The sequence below is a fragment of the Myotis brandtii genome, unplaced genomic scaffold, assembly GCF_000412655.1.
Source record: "Myotis brandtii unplaced genomic scaffold, ASM41265v1 scaffold29, whole genome shotgun sequence".
Lineage (NCBI taxonomy): Eukaryota > Metazoa > Chordata > Mammalia > Chiroptera > Vespertilionidae > Myotis > Myotis brandtii.
Window position 1 is genome coordinate 268,701 of NW_005361075.1, and position 8,088 is coordinate 276,788.

The window sequence follows — 8,088 nt, forward strand, 5'->3', positions numbered from 1 at the left end:
AGTATTTCCTATGAATTTTAGTAAAAAGATATTTACAAAAGTGATATTTTACTACCTCTACATTTAACATACGTTGGGCACTTCTAAACATCTAGATGGACTAGATGTTTCAAAAAAGGGCTTAATTTATCCACTATATACACAGCAGTTTTGAATAAACTGCACATTTAACAGTTATAATCCAAAAGTGTCTTTGAAATATGAACATTGTAGTCTAAGACCATCTTTCCCTTCTTGCCCTCCTCCACCAACCATGTAGGCTATAATGCTCAAATATTCAGAAGACAATCTTTCCTAGAAATTTTAGCACAAATGTACAAAATGCATTAGTTAACTAACTCTACTTTTGTCATACACTGGCAACCTCTTTAACATCTAGATTCTAGAAAGACTAGATGTTGTAAATTAGGACTCATTTGTCCACTATATACACAGCTAAGGAAAACTAAATGCATGAACATAAAGGACAATGGTTAATCTGCCTCATTTTGAAACACACTGGCATCCAGCTCTTTGCCCTTCCTTCTCCCTTGAACCAGTGCACAAATGTGTACTGTCAAAGAGGTGGTTTGGCCATTTCCCAAAATAAGAGTATTTGATATGAATTTTAACAAGGTATTTATTAAAATGTCTTTTTGTTTTTACTACCTCTACTTTTATCAGGCACTTCAGAGCATATAGAAAGATAGGTATTTTAAAAAAGTACTTGGCATTGTCAACTATTATACAGTAGTGAGGAATAAACTGCACACATAAAACAATGGTTATAATATGAAAATGTCTTCTAAATATGACCAGTCTGGCATAGAACCTTCTTTTCTTCCTCCTCAAGGTCTTCTCTCCAGGTCCTCTAACCCACGGGGCGAACGTGGCTGTGTCGCTCCGGATGTCGCGTGCCGTTTCTAGAGGTAGTCTGACAATTCCATCTCAAAGTCATTTCCAGAAGACATTTCTTTTGATATATTTTTTTAAAATGAGCGTTTGCAAGACGTGTGATTTTCTTTGGCAACCTCTTTACATCTAGAAGGCCTAGGTGTAGCAAAGTTCTCTTTTGAAAGGTTGGGGGGAAAGTTGAGAGCAGCTTTTTCGTATTATATACACAGGCGCCTATAAAGGGCCAGTAAATCTTCGCAAAGGGTGGCGGGCCCTTCCTAGTAGCCAAATGTGGCATGTTCTTCTGCCATTTCTCTTCCGAAATCAAGGTTTATAGTAGAACGAAGACCAACCGCCCGAAGGCCCTGGGGCTCAGCTCACCTTCGGCCCGTGAAGGCCTTTGTCCATCGGGGTCCAGACGAGGTGAGGTCTCCTCCCACTGGGACGGAGAAGTCACCCCAGGCGACCATCCGACCATCCGTGCCGCTTCCAGCCCTGAGGGTGGGCGAGTTGTGTCCACGCAGACCCGCCTCTGGGCCTCCGAGGCCCGAGGGGTCTCCCCCTGCGCATTCCAGCGGCAACCATTCTTCTCTCCCCTCCACGCCCGTGGCTCAAGGCAGCGCGGCCTCGGGGCTGGTCTCGTCCAGGGGCTTGTCGCGGTGGCTTGGCGGGGGCTCCGCTTAGGCCCAGGGGGGTCAGGCTGGAGATCCTGCGGTGCACAGGATGCCCCTGGGGGAGGCCACCGCCATCAGGTCGTGGAGGTTGAGGTGGGGTGGAGAGCGAGATTCGCTGCCGCTTCCGAGCTTGGGCCTGGGCAGTGGGCACCCGCAGGGAGGGCTCCGGGTCTGCAGGACAGAGCCTGCTGCCCGTCCCGGGGCGGGGGGGGGGGCAGTTCACCCGCCTGGCCCGGCCGGGGGGGGGCTAAGAGGGTTGGGAATCTTGAGCGCTTCTCACTGCGCTCTCTGCCGGAACTCAAGCTTTCACTTCTTCCTCGCAGCTCTTAGTGCCAGTCTCTGCAGCACCTTTGGATAGTACCCAGCTGCTGCCCTGACTGGTGTGGCTCAGTTGGTTGAGCATCATCCCAGGCACTGAGAGGTTGCCGGTTGGATTCCCAGTCAGGGCACATGCTTCGTTTGCAGGCTCGATGAGGGGCGAGTGGAGGACAGTTGATTGATGTTTCTCTCCTTCTCCCTTTCTCTCTAAATTCAAGAAAAACATTAAAAACAACAACAACCAAAAGAAAAAAAAACAACGACCAGCTCCTCAGCATGATATACAAGGCCTTTCTTAATCTCAGCCTTCCTCACCTCTCCAGAATCTTCTCTGTTGCTTCTTACCTCACACTTTTTGTTCACCTCCACATAAGCCTCGGTGACTCTATGCACCCTGTGCCCTTTGTCTCGAATGCCCTACATGTGCTAGGATATCACATGGGATTCTGACTTGAACCATCACCAAGTCCTGGAGAGAGGGAAGGTAGTACTCCCCCAAAACAAAGTCAAGGCCTCTGGGGTACCCAGAATTGCTCCTGGAACTTGGTCTTGTCTGTTGGCCCCTTGAGAAGTGGCCCCCATGTCCTGGTGCTCTGTCTCCATGCCTCAACAATTCTTGGCGATGATCTTCCGGGTGTTCTGCTATGCACAGAGAGGAAGGAAACATAGCGTGGGCCTCAGAAAGGAGAAAGGAAGGAATTGATATGGCTTTGGGGTAAGTAGCAGGGGAATTTCAACAGAGAAGCCCAGATTTCACTAGCCAAAGCAGAACAAGTAGAACCAGCGACGAGGAAGGAAGTGGCTCAGGTTGGGTAAGTGCTGAGTTTCTTATTCTTTCAGCCTCGTATAAAGAGACCTGAGCAGGGTTCCTCCTGTGTGAACCCTGACTGCCCACTGGAAGGGACTGCCCTTTGAGTGAGTTGGATTTCTTCTCCCATCGGAGAGAGCATTGAAGGCTGGGAGACTCATGTGAGTAATTTTGTGGTGGGTGTACTTTTCTTTCTCTGTCTCTGCATCTCAGAGGTGGTAAAAACAGAAACACACACACACACACACACACACACACACACACACACACAACAAAACACTGAGGCCAGCATGTGTGTGTAGCAAAGCACAGCAGAGAGGACTATGACAGTATCCTGGGTACAGACAGGGGACTCCTGGGTGGTCTTAGAGGACAGGGGAGGAATTAAAAATGTTGGAGGGCACTGGGGTTACTACGAGTATGTGGATAGATATTGAATAAGGCCTGGAGTTTGAAGTGTACAGAGATTAAGATATTTAGATAAGAATTTGGGAGAATCATTGAGAATGGGAAAGGACTAAGAGGGTTGGGAATCTTGAGATGAAGAGGCGCGGGAATGGCTCAGGAGGCGGGTGAGCTCCCAGAGCAGTTCAGGTGTCCAGGGGAGCAGAGTAGTTCAAGAGATCCAAATTCAAAGTCAAGCTCTGACTCCCTCTTCCTCTTCTACTCACTCCCTTCAGCCTCCATCATGTGGAACACCTCGGATGCCAACTTTTCCTGCTACCACGAGTCTGTGGTGGGCTATCGTTATGTGGCAGTTATCTGGGGGGTGGTGGTGGCTGTGACGGGCACTGTGGGCAACGTGCTCACCCTGCTGGCCTTGGCCATCCAGCCCAAGCTCCGTACCCACTTCAACCTGCTCATCGCCAACCTCACGGTAGCCGATCTGCTCTACTGCACCCTCCTCCAGCCCTTCTCTGTGGACACCTACCTCCACCTGCACTGGAGAATGGGCGCCACTTTCTGCAGGGTGTTTGGGTTCCTCCTCTTTACGTCCAACTCTGTCTCCATCCTCACCCTCTGCCTCATCGCCCTGGGACGCTACCTCCTCATTGCCCACCCTAACCTCTTTCCCCAAGTGTTCAGTGCCAAGGGGATAGTGCTGGCTCTGGTGGGCACCTGGGTGATAGGTGTGGCCAGCTTTGCCCCGCTCTGGAATGTCTATATCTTGGTGCCCGTAGTCTGCACCTGCAGCTTTGACCGCATCCGAGGCCGACCCTACACCACCATCCTCTTGGGCATCTACTTTGTGCTTGGGCTCAGCAGTGTCGGCGTCTTCTATTGCCTCATCCACCGCCAGGTGAAGCGAGCAGCACAGGCGCTGGTTCAGTATAAGCTGCACCAGACGGATGTCCGCTCCCACTATGTGGCTGGGACAGATGAAGCCGTGCCGGGTCATTTCCAGGAGCTGGACAGCGGGGTGGCATCAGGAAGGCCCAGTGAGGGGATTTCATCTGAGCCAGCCAGTGCTGTCACCACCCAGACCTTGGAAGGAGACTCGTCAGAAGTGGGGGACCAGAGCAGCAGCAAGGTCGGTCAGCAGATGGCAGAGAAAAGCCCTCCGGAGGCACCTGCCAAGACCAGGCCAACTAAAGCAGCCCAAAAAGCTCAGGACTCTCCATCAGAGTCTGGGAAGGTGACTCGGATGTGTTTTGCTGTGTTCATCTGCTTTACCGTGAGCTACATCCCTTTCTTGCTGCTCAACATCCTGGATGCCAAGGTCCGGGCTCCCCGGGTTGTCCACATGCTTGCTGCCAACTTCACCTGGCTCAATGCTTGCATCAACCCTGTGCTCTATGCAGCCATGAACCGCCAGTTCCGCCAAGCATATGTCTCCCTCCTACAACGAGGACCCCAGAGTTTCCGTAGGCTCCGGAGTTTCCGTAAGCTCCGTTAGAACTGTGTTCGGCACCAGAATCTGAGACTGTTTCATCCAGAACTAGAGTGGCCAGCTGGTATGCAGTAGATGAGAGTAAAACCTGTGGGCATTTTCACGGACAACCTCCCCTTGACCCCCAAACCAGACATCTCTATCCCTTGTTCAGTGTTTCAGCCCCAGGCTGCCCAAGGTGCATTATTAATTATTAATAAATGAATTCCATCCTTTTAATGTTCAGGTGTGGTCTTTGGAGAAGAAGGAAATAAGCCAGTGTTGGTTTGCAGCTGGAACTTAATAATGGAGGGTTTGGGGGGGACCCAGGTCAGAGCAGGAGCAGGAAGCAGTGGGCCTAGGTCCGGACATCACCTTCAGCTGAGGAGTTTCCAGGTAAAAAAAAAAACATGTGAGTTTGGTTTAAGAGGATTAGCCTGCCTTGCCTTCAGCTGAGGAGTTTCCAGGTAAAAAAAAAACAAACATGTGAGTTTGGTTTAAGAGGATTAGCCTGCCTTTTTTTAACTTCTCAGAAATGGTTCCTACCCCTAACTACTGCTGCCAGGATCCCCCTCATCCCTGCAAACAGATGTTTTTCAGTTTAAAAAAATATTTTTTTAAATTCAGCTTTGATAACCACTTCAAGTGAGGCTAGCCCCCTGACTCTTGACTTATCCAAAGAGAATGGTCCTGGGAGAGGACTCACGCTCTGTGGAAATAAAACTGAGCTTAGCACAGTGGTTCTCAACCTTGGCTGCACATTAAAATCACCTGGGGATCTTTTTAAAATCCTGATTTCTGGGCCTCACCTTCCGGAAATTCTGTTTCTTTGTTATGGGGTGGGGCCACAACATTAGTAACAAAGAAACAGAATTTCCGGAGGATGAGGCCCAGAAATCAGGATTTTAAAAAGATTCCCAGGTGAATCTAATGTGCAGCCAAGGTTGAGAACCACTGGCTTAGCAGAAGCAATGACAGACAGTTCTAGTTGCCCTAGCAGGGCCACACTGGTTGGACCTAATTCATCTGACCCCGCACTTCCCCCAGACTTGCTCTTGTCTGCCTGGGTTATGAAAGCAGAACAGAGACTCTAGTTAAGAGGGCTCAGGGGCCAGGCTGAGGGGAAATCATACCATCCCCTTCCTCCAGACTGCCCAGCATCCTGTCAACCTTCTGCAGGCTCACTCTCGAACTTAAAGCACCTGTCACCACCAGGTGACGCTGGTTCTCTGCGTTTTCTTTCTGGCTTCCCAGTGGAGGACACACGGTGTCAGAGGGACCGGGAGTCCAGAGATACCCGCTCCCCTCTCAGCCAGCAGGGGTGGAGACCCAGGTATCTGCATCCCTCGCTCTTCCTCAAACTTAGGGAGAAAAGTAAAGAATTAATTATACATGTATTATTCATGAGATGTTTACTGTGCACAGTACTTGGTTAGGGTGGTGGATCAGGGTGGGCATTGGGGATGGAAGGTGAGTCATGTTGACAGCAACACTGCTCTGGCTGCGTGCTGTTCCCTCCCTGCCCCCAAGTCCATGGACTGAGAGAACAAAGTCAAGTCCAGAGAGATTCAGAGAGTGGGGTGGACTCTCACATTTAACACTCCAAGGGCCCAGGAATCCTGCCTCCTGATCTGGAACATGTGCTTCTGAAGTATCCTCTTCCACAAAAATCACAGCAGCCTAAACGGAATTGAGTTCAGGCGTTCAAGCTACTGAGGCAGGGCAGGGGCCCAGGCAGGTGGGGTGAACAATAACAAGGACCAAAAACAACACGTGCCCAGGAGTGTAGAGACCAGGTTCCAGTCGAGGTTCTCTGATAATTAGCTCTGTGAACCCGGGTAGGACCCTTGACCATTCTGGGCCTCAGGCTTTATTATCTGTACAAAAATGAGGGAGGAGTGCCCTCTTTTATGTGCCCCGGGACTGTCCTAAATCCTGTAAATATATTTTGTGTAATCCCCACAAAATTGACCATAAGGTATCTATTATAATATCTTGTTTACAAATGAAAAATAGAAAGAAACACAATTTGGGTTAAGCAATTTGTCCAAAGTCAAAAGGCTATTAAGTGGTATGACCATGAGTTGAGGGCAGAGAGTCTGAGCTCAGTCAGTACCAGCCCAGGTGTCGAACAGCAGCCTTTCTAAAACTAGAATCACCTTAGCCAGTTTGGCTCAGATAGAACGTCAGCCCTCGGACTGAAGGGTCCCAGGTTCCATTCAGGTCAAGGGCATGCACTTCAGTTGCAGGCTCGATCCTCGGCCCTGGTTGGGGGTGTGGGAGAGGCAACCAATCACTGTGTCTCTTTCACATCAATGTTTCTCTCTGTCTCTCCCCCTCCCTTCCACTCTCTCTAAAAAATCAATGGAAAAATATCCTCAGGTGAGGATTAAAAAACAACAACAAGCCCTAGCTGGTTTGGCTCAGTGGGTAGAACGTGAGCCTGTGGACTGAAGGGTCCCTGGTTGATTCTCAGTCAGGGCACATGCCTGGGTTGCGGGCTCAATCCCCAGTGTAGGGTGAGCAGGAGGCAGCCAATCAATGATTCTCTCTCGTCATTGATGTTTCTATCTCTCTTTTCCTCTCCCTTCCTCTCTGAACTCAAAAATATATATTTAAAAACAACAACAGCCCTAGCCGGTTTGGCTCAGTGGATAGAGCGTCGGCCTGCAGACTGAAGGATCCCAGGTTCGATTCCGGTCAAGGGCATGTACCTTGGTTGCGGGCACATCCCCAGTGGGGAGGTGTGCAGGAGGCAGCTGATCGATGTTTCTCTCTCATCGATGTTTCTAACTCTCTATCCCTCTCCCTTTCTCTCTGTAAAAAATCAGTAAAATATATTTAAAAAATAAAAACAACAACAAAACAATAAAACTAAAATCAAGTGACCAATTGATCCCTAAATGTCCTTCCTGCTCAGACCTTCTAAGATTCTGAAAGTTGACAGTTCTCTGAAGGTTTGTAAAGTGTTCCGTTTTCATATTCCATGAAAGCAATTTAAAAGTGTTAGTTAGTAGAAATGAACAGCAATAGGGATTGAGGTTAGACCTCAGGGGGGACTTCCCAATTATCAGTCACTGGAAAATGACTCAAAGGGACACAGAAAGGCACCCTGGAGCCTGAGACCGAGAGGGCAGATCTTAGCAAGAAGCAAGCCCCTCGTCCCTCACCCTCCACAGTTCACACATCCCCCAATCTCCATTAGGGCTGAGGGAAAAGAGGCAGAAGATGCCCTCTCAGGCTTTCTCTCTCCTGCGGGTGCACATTGTGCGCGAGTCCAGCCTTAAGTCCCTCACGATGCGGAGCCCACGCGTGTCTAGGGGAGTATGTGCACTGGGGGGCCCTCCTGAGTGTGCGTCAGTGTCCGTCTCCCGCCCGAGCCCGCGCTCAGTCCCGGACTTTCTGACGCTGTCTCTCAAGGCTTCTCTTTGTCTCTCTCCATCTGTCCGTCTGTCCTGCGGCTGTCTTCACCTCTTAGTACCTATGTTATCGCCTTCTTGCGCATAGGCTCCTCTCTCCCCCCTCCCGCTCCCCGCCTTCCCCGC

The 8,088-nt window shown here is 49.9% G+C and overlaps 1 protein-coding gene across 3 annotated transcripts; it reads left to right on the forward strand.

Moving 5' to 3' along the window:
• Positions 1 to 1,740: 1,740 nt before the first annotated feature.
• Positions 1,741 to 4,783, forward strand: GPR84 (G protein-coupled receptor 84). Of its 3 annotated transcripts, none has more exons than XM_005869123.2 (2): positions 1,741 to 2,834; positions 3,354 to 4,783. In XM_005869123.2, the coding sequence occupies exon 2, from the start codon at positions 3,362 to 3,364 to the stop codon at positions 4,568 to 4,570; it is 1,209 nt and encodes a 402-aa protein (XP_005869185.1). In that variant the 5' UTR covers positions 1,741 to 2,834; positions 3,354 to 3,361; the 3' UTR covers positions 4,571 to 4,783. The 3 variants fall into 3 exon arrangements, with proteins under 3 accessions (XP_005869185.1, XP_005869186.1, XP_005869184.1); XM_005869124.2 differs by having other exon boundaries at positions 1,741 to 2,677; XM_005869122.2 differs by having other exon boundaries at positions 1,741 to 4,783.
• The last annotated feature ends 3,305 nt before the right edge of the window (positions 4,784 to 8,088 follow it).